The 22,087-nt window shown below is 40.7% G+C and overlaps 1 protein-coding gene across 1 annotated transcript; it reads left to right on the forward strand.

Moving 5' to 3' along the window:
- Positions 1–19,766: 19,766 nt before the first annotated feature.
- On the forward strand, positions 19,767–20,761 carry LOC145954884 (uncharacterized). The gene is made up of 2 exons (XM_083069570.1): positions 19,767–20,017; positions 20,293–20,761. Exons 1-2 carry the CDS (start codon positions 19,767–19,769, stop codon positions 20,759–20,761), a joined length of 720 nt encoding a protein of 239 aa, XP_082925696.1.
- Positions 20,762–22,087: the final 1,326 nt, after the last annotated feature.

Genomic DNA, 22,087 nt, shown 5'->3' on the forward strand with positions numbered 1-22,087 from the left:
CCGTCATTCCTCATCCATTTTGAGCTTCCATTCATTCGGTCTCCATCTCCTTTGAAGAAGATCCGTGCCTAGAAGAAGCTTGGAGGAGTTCACATCTTCATTTCTCCTACTTCTTCTATCATTTTTGGTATCAAGAGCAAGGTCTTCAAGGAGATAAGTGTTCTTGAGTTTTGGTCCGAATAGTCTTGTGTTTTTGTGTGTTCTTTGAGTTCTAATTGTCTTGTTAGAGTTTCAATTCGGATCTATATGCTTTGTCTCACATTTTTGTTCCATAGATCCATTGGTTGATTGTTTTTGAATTTCTTCCTCAATCAACTTGTTTAGGAATTATTTGCTTGTGCTATTTTGATTTTATTTTGAGTCTCTCCATTCTTGTATGTGTCCGTGATTGGACCTCATGCATTGCATTTAGATTTTGGTTTTGAATCTATGTTTTGTCTTAGAAGTTTGTGTTTAATCCTTACATGTTGCAAATTCCTTGAATAGCATGTTTAACCTTGTTTTGTTTTGAATTTTGTCTCATATTTTGCTCTCGGATTTGTGTCTCTTTTGCCTCCTATATGTGCTTTTTCTTTTACCTTATTGTGTTCATGATTTGCTATTAGTCCTAGCAAGTTTCCTTAGAGTTAGGTTTCCATTGTGTTCTTTAAGTTTTCAAATCACATTCCCTTGAAAATCTTCTAAACATTTTGTGACTCAAAATTTCAAGTGTAATCCTACTTCTAGTGCACTCTTCTTGTGGATTCAATTTTAAAAAAAAAAATGATGATTAAGAGGCTGGAAAACAGAGTTTAAAACAGAGCCTAAAAGACCTAAAAATTTGAAAAGAAAATAGTTCAAAAAGAATCCAAACCAAAACCTAAAACTAGTGCACTAGTTTCACATTTTCACTTGAAATTTGACCTAATTTTTGGCTGTTTTGTTGGTTCGGTTTCTATAGCTTGGAATCATAGAAAAATTTGAAACAAAAGGCAATTATACTCTCTGGACTCTTAATTTGATACTGGAAAAAGAAAGAATTAAAAAAAAAATAGAGAAAGAAAATTAAAAGGAAAAAGCCGAGAGGTATACAAGTTGAAAAACCTACTTGATTCCTTGTTATTGTTTTGGCTACTACTTTTGCTATACTTGTCCAATTGTCTTCAAATTTTTTTTGTTTTGTTCATCTATTCTAGTACCTATCTAGGAACTCTTCTCTCTGAGTGCTAGCTTTTATTTGGAGTCTTAATTTTCAGTTTTACTTGTTGAACCTCTTTGAGTCTTGTCATATACATCTATTACTCTTAATTTTGGTATAAGCTTTTCAAATTGTGCTTTGTTGCTTGTCTAGTTTTCTTTCAATAATTTCCTGTGCTGGAAGTGGCCTTAAATCCTTGCTCAAGGATCAAGCATTGCTCAACAAAGAGTAGGAAAAATTTTGGACACTATAATCACCAAATTTGACCTAATTTAGTGACCAAAATCATCCTAAATCTCCTTCACTTGAGTGACCAATTTCCTTCACCTTGTGAGGCAGCCACCTTAACCTCTTTGTTGTGTTTCTTTTGCAGGTCCAGGAGCAGCATATTGAAGGATTAGTGGTGGATTAAACACTTGGTTAAGTGTTAGAAAAGTTGAACACAAAACCGCCACTAATTGGTCTCAAAGCCGCCACTTTATTGCTTTTTAGGCTAGTTTAATTTTTGTCAATTCTCTTGTATTTTTAAACCAATTTGTAAAGCTTGGAGGGAGTATTAAGAAGCTGGTCAGGTATATCTACACCCTTGATAGACTCTCACGTGTAGTACTAGTGGAAGTGGCTTGGAAATTTCATATGTTTCAAGCTTCCACTTAGGATATCCGACTAGTTGCTTAACTTGCTTCTTTTAAGTTTTCTTGTACTTAATTGCTTTGCTTTGTTGCCTATAAACGTCTAGACTTGTGTAGTTTTATTTGCTCACGTTTAGTTAAGTGTCAAAAACAAACAAATTGTGAAAAAGCATACAAAAATTTTTGTGAAAAGTTTTGAGGAATTGGAAATACCACAAAGGAGTTTAGTGATTTCCACTTGAAAAGGCTTGGTTATTAAGTGGCTCTTTGTAGCTCACCTCCCTTGATAGTGCAACTTGTACACTTAGACTTCCAAGTGCTATTTTCATTCCTAGAAAAGACCAAAAACATTTTATAACTTTTTGCATAGCATATACAAAAAAATTCTTTTGTTTAATCATGAGAAAATATTTCTCAAGTGGTAGTGAATTAAGCTCTCCAAAAGGTTTTTCACATTCTACTCAAAGGCTTAAATCACTAACACCTTGGACAAAGCAAGAAGCTTTACAAAAAGAAAAAGAAAAACTTGAAAAAAAAGCACAAATTGCAATTTTAGAGGAAGAAATTCACATTATTAAACAAAAGAGAGAAAAACTTTTAGCAAAAGAAAAATTGAGAAAAACAAGAGAAAAAGAAAGAAAAAAGGCATTGCTCTTAGGGAAGAGTAAGGAGGAAAATAATTCCTGTAAAGGACTTGTGAGTGAAGAGAGTTGTTCTACCACTAAAAATCATTTACAAAATACTCTCTTCATAAATAAAGACCTTAACTCTTACCCTAATCATACCACTAGTCATGAAGTAGAGATTCAAGAACAAATCATTCTAAAGAAAAATGAATCTCAACTTCAAGATGTAGTGAAGAAGGAGTTGACTACATTTAGTTCCACTTCTTGTGCTACTTCCTTGGAGGTGCCCAAGGAAGATAGCCTTCCTCTCTTTAGGAATCCTTCTACCATAGTTGTTCTAATAAAGCACCCAAATTTTGGAATATATTGTTTGATAGATACATCTTGTCATATTTCATATTCTATTTTTGATCTTATGGGAAGTTCATCTTTATTTGAACTTAATTTGCACCCTTCCCTACAAGACAAAAATAGTTTATATGAGTTTTCAAGATTTTCCAAGACATTTTATCTACCAAACAATATGATTCAAAATTGTTTAGCACGTTTTCTAGTATTCTTTTCTTTATATTTTAGGAAAAGCCTAGGCTACCATTTAGGGTATTTTAGGCAAGATATTGTAGTGTTTAAAAATCATTCTTTTCATTGTCTTAGTCATAGTGTTCTTACATTTTTAGGTTTTACTTCTAGGTTATGCTTAGAAGAGGAACCTATTTCTAGAGAGTCTAATATTTTATCTTTCTTTGTTAGGTTAGATACTAGGACTCCTCTTAGGATCCATGATCTTTTCTCTTACAATGTTACTTCTTATTCCTTGCATGTTTTATATGTAGGTGTTAATTTTTCTTCTTCCATTCATCCTCGAGATTTGAGGACAAATCCTTTTCAAGAGGGAGGGGATGATGGAATCATGCTTTGGAGTGCAAGAGGTGACATACTCAAAGAACCAAGAGGAGTTGGCTAGACATGAAGGTTTGGGCCAGTCAGGGCCCAATGGGCCTTATGGGCCTAGGAAGGCCCAAGTTGAACTTTTCATGGGCCATAGTTTGTTATAGCTATTTTCATATGTTTTGTATACATCATGTTAATATAGGTATCATATATTTTGGTCTTGTATTTTGGACCACATAGAGTAGCATTTTAGGTTTTAGGCTAGTTGGGCCTAGTTTTGGGCTTCATGGGCCTTTGGGCTTTTGGTACCCAATATTGGGCTCATTTTCATTCTTGTAATTTTTCCTTTCCATTGTATTTGTTTGACCATTGTATTTAAGTCATTAGATTAGGAAAATACAAGGAATACTAAAGTAGGCTAATTAGGTTAAATTTGGTTTAATTTGGAAGCCATTTAAGTTACATTTGAGTCACATGTTTTGCACCTTTGGTGGCTGAACATGTGACCTCAAATTAACCCTAAATGACACTCCAAATTACACTTAGATGCACCTTAGGTACCTGAATTTTCGGAGTAGCACATGGGAGCCAAAATTTGAATTCAAATTTCAAATTTGAATTCAAATTTTGGGCGCCACATGTCACCTTTTGATTTAGGCGCCCAAAGTGTGCAAAACCATGCTTACTTAAGTGTTTCTTTCACCATTTTGTATTCACTTTTGAATATATGAATTTTCTGAACTTGTATTCAGCCAAATTCCCTCAAGAGTCACCGAAACCATCCAAGAGAGAAAACCTTAAGAGAGTGCCTTCAATTTCCTTAGGAAACCTAGCTTCCTTCTCTTTGAAGTGTGCAATCCCTTGAGACTTGTGCTTGGATGCTTCCGTCCATGGATTAGAGCTTCTAATCCTCACGAATTCCTCTTCCAAAGGTGTTCAAGTTTTCGGTCCTATCTCCTTGATTGAAGATCCGTGCATAAGGAGAGCTAAGGAGAAGCTACATCTTCCACTTCTCCATTTCTCTTCCATCAGGTAGACTTTGCTTGTAAACAAGCAATGAAACTACTACAAAACCTTTGGACATCTCGTTTCATATGAGGCCAAAATAATTTCTCTCTCAAAAGTGAAAGAGTTTTCTCAATTCCAAAATGCCCCATGAGCCCACCCTCATGGCTCTCCCTAACCAAAAGTTTTCTAATAGATCCTTGGGGTATACAAAGTTTGTTTTCTTTAAAAAGAAACCCCTTAGAAATATAGTAACCTTGGTAAGGTTTTTGAATACATAAAGAATAAAAGTTAGCAAAATCAAGTTCTTTCTCATACAACTCCTTGATGTCATCAAACCCTAGTATTTGAGAACCTAGGGTGTTCAATAAAACATGTCGTCTTGACAAAGCATCAGCTACTACATTTGTAGAGCCCTTTTTATATTTGATGACATAAGGAAATTGTTCTAAATACTCAACCCATTTTGCATGCCTCTTATTTAATTTATGTTGACCCTTCAAATATTTAAGTGATTCATGATCACTATGTATGACAAATTCCTTGGTCACAAGATAATGTTCCCAAGTTTGAAGGGCACGAACTAAAGCATATAACTCCTTGTCATAGGTAGGGTAGTTCAAGGCAGCCCCATGAAGTTTTTCACTGAAATAAGCTATAGGGTGGCCACCTTGTAACAACACAGCTCCTATGCCAAGTCCTGAAGCATCACATTCTAGCTCAAAGGTTTTAGAAAAATCAGGCAAAGCTAGAACAGGTGCTTGAGTAAGTTTATGCTTTAGATCTTGAAAAGCTAAGTTATGTTTTTCCTTCCATTCAAAGACCACATCCTTCTTCACCAACTCATTGAGAGGTGAAGCTAATGTAGAGAAGTTAGGAACAAATCTCCTATAAAAGCTTGCCAAACCATGGAAGCTCCTAACTTCACTTACATTAGTAGGAATAGGCTATTCTTGGATGGCTTTGATTTTCTCGGGGTCAACATGAACCCCATTTTTGCTTACCACAAACCCTAGAAAAATAACATTATCTACACAAAAAGTGCACTTGTCCACATTGGCAAACAAGTGATTGTCTCTAAGGACAAAAAAGACTTGCCTTAGGTGATCCACATGATCACTTAGACATTTGCTATAGATTAAGATATCATCGAAATAAACAACTACAAACCTACCAATGCAATCCCTAAGGGCATGATTCATCAACCTCATGAATGTGCTAGGTGCATTAGTAAGCCCAAATGGCATTACTAACCATTCATATAATCCAAACTTAGTCTTAAAAGCGGTTTTCCACTCATCACCTTCTTTGATTCTAATTTGGTGATATCCACTCTTAAGATCTACCTTGGAAAATATGGATGACCCATGCAATTCGTCAAGCATGTCATCAAGCCTAGGAATTGGGTGCCTATATTTTATGGTGATGTTGTTGATGGCTCTACAGTCACAACACATCCTCTATTTTCCATCTTTTTTTGGCACCAAGATGACAGGTACAGCACAAGGACTTAAACTCTTTTGAATCCAGCCCTTCTCCAACAATTCTTGTACTTGCTTCTCTATCTCCTTGGTTTCTTGTGGATTAGTCCTATAGGCTGGTCTATTCGGAAGACTAGCCCCAGGCACAAGATCTATTTGATGTTCTATTCCCCGAAAAGGAGGAAGTCCAATTGGGCCTTCCTTTGGAAATATATCATCAAATTCTTTTAAAAGATTTTTAACCACAAGAGGTAGAGAAGTTTCCAAAGAAGATGTGGCAATGCAAGTTAATGTTCCTCTACACATGAGGATATGAGAAGATAATTCAATAAAGAGAGAAGTTTTGTGTAAAGGTTTTGGTTGAAAACTCTCTTCTTGAACTATCTCTAGAGAAGGAACATTAATCTCTCTAGAATCCTCTTTTTCATCAATTTTTAGAAGTTTTTTTTTTTTTTCAACCTTTTTTTGTTTTCCTTTTTCTTGCTCACGTTTGGCCTTCATTTGTACTTGATCTTCTATCACTTGTGAAGGTGACAAAGGATGAAGCACAAACTTTTTACCCTTATGAGTGAAAGTTATTTTATTAGTTAGGCCATCATGATGAGTTTGTTTATCAAATTGCCATGGCCTACCCAATAAAATATGACAAGCCTCCATAGGAACTACATCACATTTAACTTTATCTTGATAGTTCCCTATAGAAAACTCTACTTCCACTTGTTGGTTGACCACCATATCCCCATCATCATTAAGCCAATGAAGTTGATAAGGTTTTGGGTGGGGAGTGGTAGTCAAACCCAACTTTTCAACCATCCTAGTGCTACAACAATTGCACCAAGATCCACTATCCACGATGAGAGAACAAGCTTTGTTTGAAATATTACATCTTGTATGAAAGATGTTCTCTCTTTGGGATTGTGTATCACTAGGTTGGTTATTGAGGACCCTTCTCATCATAAGAAGTTCTCCATTATAAGGATAAGTGACCTCACATGATTCTCCTTCACTTGCTTCTTCTTCATCCTCACTTGAAGATGAAGAAGCAGTAGCTTCATCTTGGCTACTATAAATGTCTTGGCCCCTTAAAATCATCACTTTTTTGTTAGGGCATTGAGAAGCAATGTGGCCTCTCCCAAGACACTTAAAGCATTTTATGTCACTAGACTTGGTGCTAGTGTATGAGGTGTTTGTTTTTTTATCTTTTTCTTTACCTTTATCTAGATTTTTGGAGGAAGAAGTATTTTTCTTGTCAAAATCATTTTTCTTACCCTCCCTCTTGTAGTTATCCTTAGAAAAAGAAGATGAGTATGAGCTTACTTTAAAACCTTTTCGTAAATTTTGTTGTTCAACCTTTATGCAAAGTTGAACCAAATCATCCAAATCCCTATAAGGGAGAAGCTCAACCTTATCTCTTATTTCATAGGATAATCCACTCAAAAACCTAGCAATGGTAATATTTTCCTCTTCTCTAATGCCAGCCCTCATGATGTACAACTCCATCGTTTGTCTATATTCTTCCACAGTCATATTTTTTTGATGGAGTCTTTGGAGCTTGTTGATAAGCTCCCTAGTGTAGTAAGAGGGTATATGCCTCCTCCTCAAGGCACTCCTTAATTCATTCCAATATTGAATTGGAGGTTCATTATGGAGACGTCTATCTCTCACAAGAGAGGTCCACCAATACATGGCATGACCTTGAAAACTCAAAGTGGCTAGGGAAACTTTTCTTTCTTCACTTACTTGGTGGCAAGTGAAGATTTGTTCTACTTTCATTTCCCAGTCTAGGTAACCCTCCACATCATCTTTTCCATGAAAATAAGGGAGATCTACCCTAGATTCCCTTGTCTTGGAGTTCCTATGGATTCTCCTAGGAGGTGGTTGATAATGATCTCCTAAAGCTAGGCTGTTATGTATTGACTCTCCTAGTGTGGAACTATGAGCGTAGGAACTATGTTGACCATGGTGATGTTTTCTTTTATCTTTCTCCTTTAATAAACGAATTTCCTCCTCCATTAGAGCAAATTGAGCTTCTTTTTCAAGTTTTTGTTGTAATTCTTGCTCTTTCCATAGTTTTAGTGATCTTAATTCACGTGACAATTTTGTAAAACTTTTGTTGTCACTTGAATTAGTATCACTATGAGGAGTAGAAAATTCTTCCATGATAGGTGAAAGATTATTTTTTATGAATGAACTTTGAAAAGCAATTGTTTTTATGCAAGGTTAAGACTAAGTACTTAGAGGATTATGTATACAAATTGAACTTTGGAGGGAGGTGAGCTAAGTACTTAGAGCCACTTAAAAACCAAGCCTCTTCAAGTAAAAATTACTAATCCCCTTTGTAGTTAATCTCTACCAAATTCTTTTCAATGAAAATGATTTTTGATGTTTTTTTGTGATTTATGACAAACTAGACGTATGAAAGCAAATAAAAACAAGTATTAAGCCACAAATTAAACTACCTAAACGTGTCCTAGGGTGAGAGCTTGAGAGATACCAAAGATCAATCAAGGACCACTCCCACCAAGTACTAACGAAAATTGACTAACTAAGGAGAGATGGTTGTGTACCAAAGACACTTCCAAGACACTCCTTGAAATGGCCAAATACAAGGTAATTACAAAGCTAAACAACAATGAAACAAGTGGCTTTTTAAGAGAAATTAAAACAGCCACCAAAAATTAGTGAGGAATTAGTGACCAAATTTTGCAACAAAATTCAAATTAGTAAGGAAAAAAATGGTCTCTAATCCGTCACTAATGCTCTGTTTTTTTTTTTTTTAAATTCAAATACAATTTCCAATTGATTCTCCAAGAGGTCTTCACAGAAATTCTGGTCCAGCAACTTCAAAAAAAAATTCAGCCACAAGTGTTTGGTGTTTGATCTTTTGAATTTTGATAGCCAAATCCGAGAGTCTCCTTTTTCCTTTCCTCCTCCTTTTCTTAGTCCTCTTTTGATGACCCTTGTAGAACTAGCTTCTAGGGAGATAGGCTAGGTCAAGCATAGGTCACATTTGAGTTCCATAATGAATACAAACAGCAAAGGTATTTAAGAGTTAAAGAAAACAAGATTAGAGTAGGAGAAGATAATATGGATGACAATAGACAAGATTAGGCTAGGTCAAGGAAGAATAACCCTAAGAAAAAGGTTCTAGAATTGATTTATAAAACCAAAACACTCAAGAAGAATGTGAGCTGAAAATTTTAAGGTGCAATTTCACATCCAAGCCGAGAAGACAACAATGTAGATTCAACTCCTTAATTGGCTTTTTCCTTTCAAATTTAGGTTTAGCACTTCTTTTTTTTTATAATCAAATTTCTTTTGCATATTTTTTTTTTATAATCCTAGGAGTTGCCTTTTTTTCTTTTAATCAAAAAGTCACACAAGTCTCGGTCACACCTTAATTGAAGCTCCAAAACCGGATTCAAATTGTAATTCAAATGCCACTCAAATTAGGTTAAAATGTAATGAACATGTGACATGCTTTTGATGCTTGGTTGTTTTATGTAGCACATGCACGGTTTTGGCTCCAATTTTAAAATTCAAATTGCAATTTAAACACAATTTTCCAGCACACACCAATGAAACAAGATCAAACCTCACGGATTTAAAATTTTTGTGTAAGACATTTCAAGTTTTTAGAAACCTAAAAAAAATTTCTAAGAAAACTACTAATGATCTAGTAGTAGTTTATGAACTCAAACAAAACCAAAATGATGAGCTTATACCAAAGAAAAATAGATCTCGGCCAAATCCAGAAAATGATTCAAAATTCAGTCAAAACAAATTTCAAATGGATTACTCAACATAACTAGGAAATATGAACATAATAAGAACTACACATGACTACTAAACATTGATTCAAAATAAAAATGACTCAAATACACATGGACCGAATAAAATTTCAAATATGACTCAAAGAAAACAAAAAGATCATAGGCAGAATTTTCCTAATAAGCACAAAGAATTGGAGCATGATTCATGGAGCATATAATCAAAGACGCATATATGAACCATTCAAGCACAAGAAACTAGATCCATCAAATTTTTAAGGCAAAATTAGATCTAGGAAGGAATCAACTCAATAGTGACAAAAACTCAAGATGAACAATATGAACATAAGATGAACACAAGAACAAGTTGAACCACGGATCAAAATTCAAGAAGATGAACTTATCTCTTGAAGACCGAAGCTCTTGATACCACTTGATGAGGTTCCACTTGGTGAATCCTCAATGAACATATTCAAATCCTTCTCGGTTCCTTGGAAATATGGCAAGGAAGGAAGCTCCAAGAAGCATCAATGTTACCTAAGCTTGACCATGCCAAGTCCGGAGGAAGAAAGGGATAACCTAGCTCTACAAAGAGAGGAGCTCAAGGAGGGTAGAGGTAGGCTATGAGTGACTTTCGGAGGGAGAGAGTTCAATGTGAGAAATCTCATTCATAAATCCAAAAGTGAGGTACATGGCTCGGTCATATGAATTTATAAGAGTAAATTAGGTTTAGGTAACCATGGGTTAGCCTAAGGTTAAGTGAAACCATGGTATGGTTCACTTAACTTTAGGCGCCCAAAATTTGAATTCAAAATTCAAATTTTGGTGCCTTAAACCGGATCACCCATGTGCAAGCTCATTTGAAATGTAATTAGAGTTCCATTTGAGTTGCATTTCGGATCACACCATGTGCATGTGTTGCACATGGCCGAAATGCACACCAAATGTGATTCTAATTACATTCTAATGTAACTACACATGTAACCTAAATAACCCTAAATTCAAATGACCTCTAAATGAAAAAGCTAAGCTACATGGCCGAAAATACAAGGCCTAAAAGAAATACAAGGCACTAAGGCCCAATCCTATACTAACCCTAATCTAATGGGCTTGAGACAAAGCCCAACAAAATAAAGTGGTGGGCTTTCCTTGGGCTTGGGCCCACTCTTCATGTATCATCCTTGCCATAGCCCTAGTAGTTGGGCCCTTAGCCCATGGGCCTCCTCCATCATTAAGGGGTAAATACATTTATAGCGAAGACTCCTCATCATCTTCATCTTCTAGTGAGAGTGAAGAAACTAGTGACCTTGAGGCCGAAAAGCTTTATCCTGTTGATGGTGATCTTCTTATGATCAAAAGGCTTCTTGGAAGCCAACCTTGTCCCACTTCATTATCACAAAGAGAGAACATCTTTCACACAAGATGTTTAGTTTCTAAAAGACCTTGTTCTCTCATTGTTGATGGTGGATCATGTTCTAATTGTTGTAGTACAAGGTTGGTTAACAAGTTAGCTCTTACCACCATACCCCACCCTCAACCTTATAAACTTCATTGGCTCAATGAAGGTGAGGAATTGGAGGTAAATCAACAAGTGAAGGTCAAGTTTTCTATAGGAGATTATAAAGATAAAGTTTTATCTGATGTAATTCGTATGGAAGCTTGTCATATTTTGCTAGGTAGACCATGGCAATTTGACAAACACACTATACATGATGGTCTCACTAACAAAATATCCTTCACTCATAAAAATAAGGAAATTTTTTTTAATCCTTTAACACCAACCCAAGTGTTTGAGGATCAAAAACAAATGAAAAGAAAAAGAAATAAAGAAAGAAAAGAAAATAAATTAGGGAAGAGTGTGGATGAAGGGGTATCCACTAAAACATTTGTAACTAAGGAGAGTTATTTTATTACCAAACAAGCCTTGAAAAGAACTCTCTTTATTCATAAAAGTTTTAACTCTTATCCTAATGCTGCCATTAATCTTGAAGTTGAAAATTTTCAACTTCAAGATATAGTGAAGAAGGAGTGGACTATCTCTAGTTTTACTCCTTATACTACTTCCTTAGAGGTGCACAAGGGAGAGAGTATTTCTGTGGTCTTAATAAAGCACCCAATTTTTGGTTTACATTGTTTGGTGGATACAACTTGTATTAATCTATATTCCATGTTTGCTCTTATGGGAAGTTCTTACTCTTTTGAACTTAATTTTATTCCTTCCCTACAAGACAAATGTAGCTTATATGATTATGAGTATCTATTAAACAATCAAATCCAAAATTGTTTAGGGCGTTTTCTAGTAGTCTTTTCTTTATACTCTAGGAAAAACCTAGGTTACCATTTAGGGTATTTTAGGCAAGATGTTGTAGTGTTTAAGAATCATTCTTTTCATTGTCTTAGTCATAGTGTCACTACATTTTTAGGATTTCCTTCTAGGTTATGCTTAGAAGAGGAGCCTATTTCTACTTTTAGGGAGTCTAATTTCGATAGTTTATTTTTCTTTTTTAGGCTAGATAAAAGGACTCCTCTTAGGATCCATAATCCATTTTCTTACCATGAAAATTTCACCTCTTATACATGGCATGTTCTAAATGTAGGTGATGATTCTTATTCCATGCATCCTCGAGATTTGCGGACAAATTCTTTTCAAGATGGAGGGGATGATGGAATCATGCTTATGAAGGCAAGAGGTGACAACCTAAAAGATCCAAGAGGAGTGGGCTAAGCATGGAGGTTTGGGCCAGTCAAGGCCCAATGGGCCCATTGGGCCTTGGAAGGCCAAGTTAAGCTTTACATGGGCCTATCTTGTTATAGCCATTCTTCTTATGTTTAGTTAGTATATTTTCCATATATTTTGGTCTTTTATTTTGGACCACATAGAGTAGCATTTTTAGGCTTTAGGCTTATTGGGCCTAGTTTTGGGTTTCATGGGCCTTTGGGCTGTTGGTACCTAATATTGGGCTCATTTTCATTCTTGTAATTTTTCCTTTTCATTGTATTTGTTTGGCCATTGTATTTAGGCCATTAGAATAGGAAAATACAAGGATTACTTAAGTGGATGGATTAGCTCACATTAGGTTTAATTTGGAAGTCATTTAAGTTGCATTTGAGTCACATGTTTCCTACTACTAGTGGCTGAACATGTGCTTGCTTAAATCAACCCTAAATGCTATCTAAATTAAATCTAAATGCATGGAACACCAAAACTCACGGCCAAGCACATGTGCACCTAAATTTGAATTCAAATTTCAAATTTGAATTCAAACTTTAGGCGCCAATTTGTGTAGCCTTGTTTAGGCGCCAATGCTACTCAAATCCGTGACTACTTAACTAAATGCCTCCCATTGTATAATCACTTTTGATATATAGAATTTCTGAACATTTCTTCAGCCAAATTCTTCAAGAGTCACCGAGAGAGAGAGTGCCTTCAAACCCTAGGAACCTTGCTTAGTTTCCTACCATTGAAGTGAGCAATCTCTTGATGCTTAAGCTTGGATACTTTCATCCATAGTTTAGGTTTCTTTGTTCCAAAATCTACCATCCTACAAACCTTTTTCATTCGATCATTATTCTTCAAAGAAGAGATCCTACGCAAGGTGAAGGCAAGGAGGAGTTCTTCAATCATTTCTCCTAGTTTTCTCCATCACTAGTGCCTTTGTTGCAGATGAGACTGAAGAAACCTATGTGTGGGTTCTAGAGCAGTTTCTGGTAGCAACGGGTGGGAAAACACTTGTATCTCTTATAACTGAGGACAATGTGCCTATGAGGAGTGCCATAAGAAGAATATTCCCTAATGCTTATCATAGATTATGCGCATTTCACCTTCTTAGAAATGCAAAAGCCATTGTCAAGAACGAAAGATTCACGACAGAGTTTAAGAAATTTATGTTTGATGATTATGAGGTTGGTGAATTTGAGCTTAGGAGGGATGAAATGGTTCAAGAGTTTGGGGTGCAAGACAATAGCTGGGTTAGAGAGATGTGGGAGAAGAGGAAGATGTGGGCCACGGCTCATATTCATGGATTTTTTTTTTTGCTGAAAACAGGACCACATCTCGGTGCAAAGGTTTGCGTTCTGTACTTGTGAAATTTGTAGATTCACACAACGATTTGACAGAATTCTTGCAGTACTTCATGAAGTTCCTGGATTATATGCGCCATAAAGAACTTGAAGCTGACTTCAAGTCTTGGAATGGTGAGCCTGTTTGCAATTACACCGTTGAAAAAATTGGAGAAGTCAGCTTCAAAGGTGTTCACAAGGGAGATATATTTGCTATTTCGTCCTGTGCTTATGGAAGGATGCTCAGTTAGCGTAGTTGATTGTCAGGAAACAACATTGTTTTCTATTTATGTTCTACAGAAGTATCTGGTGATAGGAAAGCAGTGGCGTGTTTCATTTTTCCCATCAACTTCAGAATTAAAATGTTCATGTCTGAAGATGGAATCTTTGGGTATTCCATGTGATCACATAGCTGGTGTGATGAAATATCTACACATGACTGAGATGCCTAAAAGTCTAGTCCTAGATAGATGGGCCAAGAACACAAAGGGATCGCTCATCACTCTTTGTGGTGTTTGCAAGGCTGCGGGTCATTGTTTGAGGTCATGCCCAGCTCAGATGAACAAAGACAACATGGCTCTTGATAATGACGATGATGACGACTATCGATTTCTATAATGACAATGCAAGTGCTGATACAGTAAGTACTTATTGACAAAATAGTGAGCATAACCTTATGCTAGAGTTGTTCATAAAGCTCAAGGTTGCAAATAACATATTCTGATAATAAATGAGATAATTGGCTCAACTATGTGATTTAGTTTTATTTTGAGTTGTACCTGTGCAGAAGCTGATGCCTCATGTAACTTGCATTCTACATATGCTCCGTGCCAGCATAAGCTGCATTTACCATGTCCAATTAATTTTATTCGTGCTTGCTGATTACCGTTGTTCAATGAAACTGCATTCGTTCTTTGATTGAGAAAACTAGTATGCGTGTTGTATTCGAGTGTGCTGATGAGAGCAATTGATTTGATTTCACTTTTCAATTCTTTTATGCATTTATTAAACTTAATACCCATAAATAGATGCAAAATTGTTGAGGCATTACAAATAAGTGGCAAGGTTTGCACTCTTGGGATGCATATATATTTTGCACTGAAAGATGAACGCTTGTTACTGGCAGATTTGAAGGCTGCCAAAACTGATCAAGATTGTTTAAATTACTTACAAGACGTATGTATGTTAGGATTGTTCTTGTGGTGGCAAACAATCGATAGAATCAATAACTATCCTTCACTCTAAGATTATAGGACATGCAATAGGCTTATAGTACTATGGTTGGTGAATATATTAGAAATAATTTTCGAGGTTCTGCATATCCTAGTGACATGTGTGCAGTTGAAAATATTTGGTATGCCTTGTATACAGTTGAAGCAGCTTAAACTGCATGGCAAGCACAAATTTTTGACATGATGTGTCATGAGGAATGTTAGTTATTATCACTATCTCTTTAATTATTTGCTGTGGTGTTGTTTGGGTTTTGACATGATTTGTGGTTGATCTGGTTTCATGTTGTGTACTATCCGTACCGCTATGCTGAGCTCGAGCTCGGCATAGCTGCGTGGAATAACCTCGAAACACGCATTTGGAGACCTCGGTCTAAACGAGATTCGCAATCTAGCCAGATCATAACCGATCTCAGGAGATCTCGGTCCAGACGAGATCTGCTATCTAATTAGATCATAACTGATCTCAGGCCCAAGGCCCAACGCAACCTTAACTCACACTAAGGTACGTGCATTACTTATACGAGACATCTACTCATACAAACCCTAACTTTAGCATCAGAGTCTCTTTTGCAAGTACCACCCCCATCTTGGAGCATCAAGCGTACTAGCGAAGGAGGCTCACCAATCTTACTCGGAGGATCATCTCTACAGCCGATCTCTGGTAAGAACATTTGGCGCCCACCGTGGGGCCGATCAAGACAGCTCTTATCGGCCACGCTTATGGTATTCACCAGAAGCCATAGTAGACGCGCAACAGACGATGCAGATCACACAACCACCATGGATAACAGAGCAGCATTGAGAAGGCTGATGGAACAGGTCGAACAGATACGGCAACAACACGACGCCGATCTGCAAAACATGTGTGCCAAGCACGAAACCGACCTAGCTGCAATGCATACCGCCAATGAAGCTGACCTAGCGGCGCTACACGCTGAAAATGAGCAGATTCGCGCCCAGCTCCCTCGACGCTCCTCCGATAACCCTCCTAAAGCGAGCAACTTCCACGAGGAAGAAGAGCATTCGGCCTCTCAGCCCCGGACCGCGACTAGGGCACCGATTCCATGACCTACCGCGCATCGGTCTCATGTACCGACGAACAAGTCGGCCCATGAAGTCAGCAAGGCCCCAACATATGTCACGGGGGGTCAGGCAACCTTCCGCCGTCATCCCTTTATGGATGGCATCATGGAGACACCACTCCCTCAGGGGTGGAAGCCTCTCCACCTCGATCGCTATGATGGCACGACGGACCCCGATGAGCACATCTACCTGTATACAACACAGGTATACCTCTACACTAACAATGATGCCATTTTGTGTAGGGTTTTTCCGACCTCGCTCAAGGGAGCCGCACTCAACTGGTACACCCAGCTTCCCGCTGAGTCAATCGACAACTTCAACACTCTGGTCAGGCGATTCACAGCGCAGTATGCAACGAGCCGACCTCACCACATCACTTCTGTCGCCCTGGCCAGTCTCAGACAGAACGACGACAAGCCACTTCGGGCGTTCATGGAGCGATTTGCGGCCACCTCGGTTAAGATCAGAAATTTGAACCCCGAGGTCGCCATGCATGCCATGCTCATGGCACTCAAGCCTGGTCCCTTTGTCGACAGCCTATGTCGTGAGGCTCCTCACGACATGGACGAGCTTCGCGCCCGGGCAGCGGGCTACATTCAGATGGAGGAGCACTCCACTTTCCGTGACCAGGTTCGTGGCAAAGGACCAATGAAGCCAGAACAGGGTCACAAAGATAAAATCAAGGTTAACAACGATAGCCAGTTCAAGAAGTCGGCTAGGGCAAACAGAGGGGGGAGATATGACTTCTATACTCCCCTGAACACGCCCCGAGTACACATCCTGGAGGAGGTCAGCAACCATAACCTGCTCACCCTGCCATCACCAGGTCACACCCCCAACAATGCCGACAAGTCCAAGCACTGTAGATACCACAGGAATCACGGTCACACCACTGAGGAGTGTCATACACTCCGAGACCGTATTGAAGAGCTCATCCAAGCAGGCCACCTCGGCCAATATGTCCAACGACAGCAGGGTCACCGAGGAGGCTATGGTGGACGAGGGCGAGGCAGAGGTCGTGGTTCAGGAGCTCGCACGGACCAACCCTCTGGCCCTCAGCAAAATGTCGGCGGAGCTGTGCAAGCCGAGGTAAGCCAGGAAACAAGATCGGCTCCCCTACGGGGAGTAATCAATACAATTGCAGGTGGTTTCGCAGGGGGAGGTGCTAGCAGCTCGGCCCAGAAGAGACACCTGCGCAATATCAACAGCGTCCATTCCACTACCTTGGCTTTGCATCAAAGCTCACCGCCGATCACTTTCACCGACGACGACTATGCTGGCGTTAGTCCCAACCAGGATGATCCCATGGTCAAAGTCGTGGAGCTAGCTAATTGGGAGGCTCACAAGACACTGATAGACCAAGGAAGCTCGATAGACGTCCTGTATTGGCCGACCTTCCTAAGGTTAAACATCCCTCACTCTCTCATCCAACCTCACACAGAGCCCCTAGTCGGTTTTGCAGGAGAGCGAGTGCACACTCGGGGATATGTGGACCTGCTGACCACCTTCAGAACCTCTCTGGACACAAGGAGAATTATGGTCCGATATCTCCTGGTGGAAGCCAACACCTCCTACAACATCATCATTAGGAGGTCGACGTTGAATCAGCTTGGAGCAGTAGTGTCCACTCCACACCTCACCATGAAGTTCCTAGGAAGCGACGGTAAGATCATCTCCGTCAAAGCAAATCAGAAGACAGCTCGGAAGTGCTACGCCGAGAGTCTGAAGATATCCTCGACCGGCGAGCAAAGCAAGAAGGATCCCCCCACTGTGGCTCACATCACCCACGTGGAAATCACCGATCTCGATCCGAGATCTGACTCCCATGATGTGAGGCCAAGCCCCATTGACGAGCTTGATGATCTCCAGATCAGAAAACTCCCCGGGCAGTGCACAAAAATCAGCAGGCAGTTGAGCCCAGATTTGCGGCAACAACTCGAAGCGGAGATTCTCTAGAATGCCGACCACTTTGCCTGGTCCAGCGCTGACATGCTAGGTATAGACGCTGACTTCATCTGTCACAGGTTAGCGATACACAAGGAGGCAAGGCCAGTCGCCCAGAGGAAGAGAAAGGTCAGCGGTGAAAGGCGGGAGGCCATCATCACCGAAACACAGAAATTCCTGAACGATGGCTTCATCTGTGAGGTCAGATACACCACATGGTTGGCGAATGTGATCCTGGTGAAGAAGATCTCGGGGAAGTGGCGCATGTGCGTCGACTATACCGACTTGAACAAAGCATGCCCCAAGGACTCGTACCCTTTGCCGAGCATTGATAGGCTGGTCAACGGAGCGTCAGGACACGCCCTCCTCAGTTTCCTCGACACCTACTCCGGGTACAACCAGATAATGATGTACCCGCCCGACGAGGTGCATACGTCCTTTATTACCGACCATGCCAACTATTGCTACCGGGTAATGCCCTTCGGCCTCAAAAATGCAGGAGCAACCTACCAGGGGCTGATGGATAAAGTTTTCCACCAGCAGATTAGGCGGAACATGGAGGTCTACGTCGACGACATAGTAGTCAAGTCCACCTCGGCCCCAGACCACGCTTCTGACCTCGTCGAGGTGTTCGCTCAGATCAGGAGGCACAACATGCGCCTCAACCCGGAGAAGTGCGTCTTCGGCGTCCAGGGAGACAAGTTCCTCGATTTCATGGTCACTAGCCGTGGAATCGAGGCCAACCCCGAGAAGTGTCAAGCCATCATCTAGATGCAGAGTCCGCAAATAGTAAAAGAGGTCCAACGCCTAGCTGGACGGTTAGTCTCACTGTCCCGTTTCATCCCCAAACTCGCAGAAAAGGAAGGGCCGATCTTCACTCTACTACGGAAGCCAAAAGACTTTTAGTGGACAGATCAGTGCGAAGAAGCTTTCTGAGGCTTCAAGACCTTCCTCACGACTCCGCCAATCCTACAGAGGCCGGATCACAAAATCGACCTCCTCCTCTACTTGGCCGTAGCAGAAAGCGCCATCAGCGCAGTTATAGTACAAGAACACCAAAAAGTGCAAACACCGATCTACTTCATCAGCCGAGTCCTCCAAGACGCGGAGAAGCGGTACCAAATGATCGAGAAGCTTGCACTGGCACTTGTCACTGCAGCTCGGCGCCTCCGACCCTACTTCCAGAGTCACCAAGTGGTAGTCAAAATCGACTACCCCATCAAGCAAATCCTGCAAAAGCCCGAGCTCGCCAGACGAATGATTGTGCGGTCAATAGAACTATCTGAGTTAGGCATCTAGTACGAAAGTCGCGGACCCCTGAAAGCTCAATGCCTGGCTGACTTCGTAGCCGAGCTCACGCCTACTACCGCCGAGGAACCCCAAGTATGGACTTTACACGTTGACGGGTCCTCCAACTCTAAGGGTGGTGCTGCAGGTATCATATTAGAAGGGCCAAACCAAGTCACTTTGGAGCAATCCCTCAAGTTTAGCTTCAAGGTGACAAACAACCAGGCGGAGTATGAGGCACTCCTCGCAGGACTAAGGCTGGCCCGCGACCTCGGAGCTCGAAGAGTAAGTTGCAACAGCGACTCGAAGCTCGTGGTGGAGCAACTCAGTGGGACGTACCAGGCAAAAGACACTCTTCTACAGCGGTACTTCCACATCGCGTCCTGCCAGATCTCTTCCTTCGACGAGTTCACCATATAGCATGTGCCGCGAGAACAAAACACCCGAGCTGACCTCCTATCAAAGCTCGCCAGCACCAAAAGGCCTGGACAGCATCGAACTATCATCTAGGAGACTTTACACTCACCCAGCCTGGACGACAAAATCGTCAACGTCAGTGAAAATGAAGACCTGGGATGGATGACAAGCATTTGGGGTTACTTGAAAGAAGGAATCCCGCCCGAGGATAAGGACGAAGCTCAGAAGATGAGGATGAGATCGGCTAAGTTCGTCATTATTGGGGACGAGCTATTCAAACGTTGCGTTTCTACTCCACTACTAAAATGGTTGACCGCGCCTCAAGCGGCCTACGTCATCGAAGAAATTCATCGGGGCATATGTGGCATGCACTCCGGAGCATGCTCAATGGCGACCAAAGTACTCCGAGCTGGGTACTACTGGCCCACTCTGAAGTCGGACTGCCAAGACTACATCCAAAAATGCAAAGAGTGCCAACAATTCGACAACACACACCGGCAACCACCTGAAGCTCTCCACCATATGATGTGGGGAATGGACATTCTCGGGGCATTCCCCCTGCGAAGGGCCAACTGAAGTTCCACCTAGTGGCGATCGATTACTTCACCAAGTGGATCGAGGCATGCCCACTCGCCAAAATCACTACTGAGAATGTGCAAAGATTCACCTGGAGGAATATCATTTGCAGATTCGGAATCCCTCACACCCTCGTTACTGACAATGGCCGACAATTCATTGCACAGGGATTCGAGGACTTCCTCTGCGAGCTCAGTATCAAACATCTTCCGACCTCGGTGGAACACCCCCAAACCAATGGCCAAGCCGAAGCAGCTAACAAGGTTATCCTCCGGGAACTCAAGAAGCGGCTAGGAAACGCCAAAGGACAGTGGCCCAACGAACTTCCCAGCATCCTCTGGGCGTATCATTGCACCCCCCAATCAACCACACAAGAAACTCCTTACAGGCTGACTTACGGAGCTGATGCAATGATACCAGTGGAAGTCGGAGAGACATCCCACCAACGACAGGTTTTCGATAGCGAGCAAAACACTCAAGAGTTGGCAGCTGACCTCGACTTGGTCGACGAGCTTAGAGACGAAGCTCAAATCCACGAAGAAGCCTGCAAGCTCCGAGCTTCCCGAAGGTACAACACATGAGTGCGACCTTGCTCTTTCCGAGTTGGCGACTTGGTGTGGCGATTACTAGGCGAAGCACGGAAAGACACGTCAGATGGGAAGCTTACGCCCACTTGGGGTGGCCCATTCCGAGTTACAGAAGACTTGGAAAATGGAGCGTATAGGCTAGAAGAACTCAGCGGAAAACCTATACCGCGAACTTGGAATGCTACGCATCTCAAGTTTTATTTCAGCTGAACTTCGTACGAATGAGCTGTGCACTCTTTTCCCGTCTTAGTCTTTTGTCCCAAAAAACAGAAAAGTGGGTTTTGGCTGAGAGGGTTTTAATGAGGCACATTTACGAAATCAATAAAATGACTCATTCCATTCGATTCACATCTCTTTTTGCATTATTTTATATTTTACGCTAAATAGAGGTCGAGGTCGAACCAACTTCTCCCGCCCCCACTTAAGGTCGAGTTCGAACCTTCACAACGTGTTACTTGACAAAAATGCAAGGTCAAATTCGAACCTTCGTACAATTCACTCTACTTTAATCCGAGGTTGAATTCGAACCTCAGTATGACTGAGGTCGAGTTTGAACCCTCACAAGAGTCACCCAACAAAAATCTGAGGTCGAGTTCGAACCTCGGCATACAAGGTCAAATTCGAACCTTCGCAAAATGTTACTTAATGAAAATTCGAGGTCGAGTTCGAACCTCGGCATATAAGGTCAAATTCGAACCTTCACAAAGCATTACTTAACGAAAATCTGAGGTCAAGTTTGAACCTCGGCAGGATCAATACGAGGTCGAATTCGAACCTTCACAAAAAATTACTTAACGAAAAATTGAGGACGAACTCGAGCCTCATCATGCTCAACTCAAGGTAAAATATCACCAAGTACAAAAGTATACAACAGACATCGAACGCATGTCTCAAAGTGCGCAAACAACAAAAATCAAGCCAAAAAGCAAAGGAAAAGAAAAGTGTGACGGCGAATAGACAAAAAATACACATATATACAGCAAAATTTGCAAAGTTCCACACTTGAATTCAAAAAAGACAAATAAAACAGAGAAAGTTAAACCAGGCCATTACAAAATTGGCCTATGCAGAGGCATCCTCGCTGGAGCTGTCCTCGACGTCATCTTCCTTTACAAGCTTCCCGAAGCGGATGACCTTCTTCACGTGCATGGCAGAGAAGTTGAATCCCGGCGCAAGGAGCCTGGCCTGGCGAGCTTCCTTGAGGAAACCTCTTTTATGCTCAACTATAATAGCTCGTTGGGTTTCCTCAAGCTTCTTCTCCAACACCGCCCTCTCTGCCTCCTGCTTCGCCAGCTCCACTCTCAAAGCGGCGACCTCCTC

Source organism: Cajanus cajan, chromosome 2 (genome assembly GCF_000230855.2).
Source record: "Cajanus cajan strain Asha chromosome 2, NIPB_CcT2T_4, whole genome shotgun sequence".
NCBI classification, from domain to species: domain Eukaryota; kingdom Viridiplantae; phylum Streptophyta; class Magnoliopsida; order Fabales; family Fabaceae; genus Cajanus; species Cajanus cajan.

Coding starts and splice junctions, on each gene's coding strand:
- LOC145954884 (XM_083069570.1), top strand. CDS start 19,767: ATGACAAGCATTTGGGGTTACTTGAAAGAAGGAATCCCGCCCGAGGAT. Junction 20,018..20,292: donor ACCAAAGTACTCCGAGCTGG/GTACTACTGGCC, acceptor TATCATTTGCAG/ATTCGGAATCCCTCACACCC.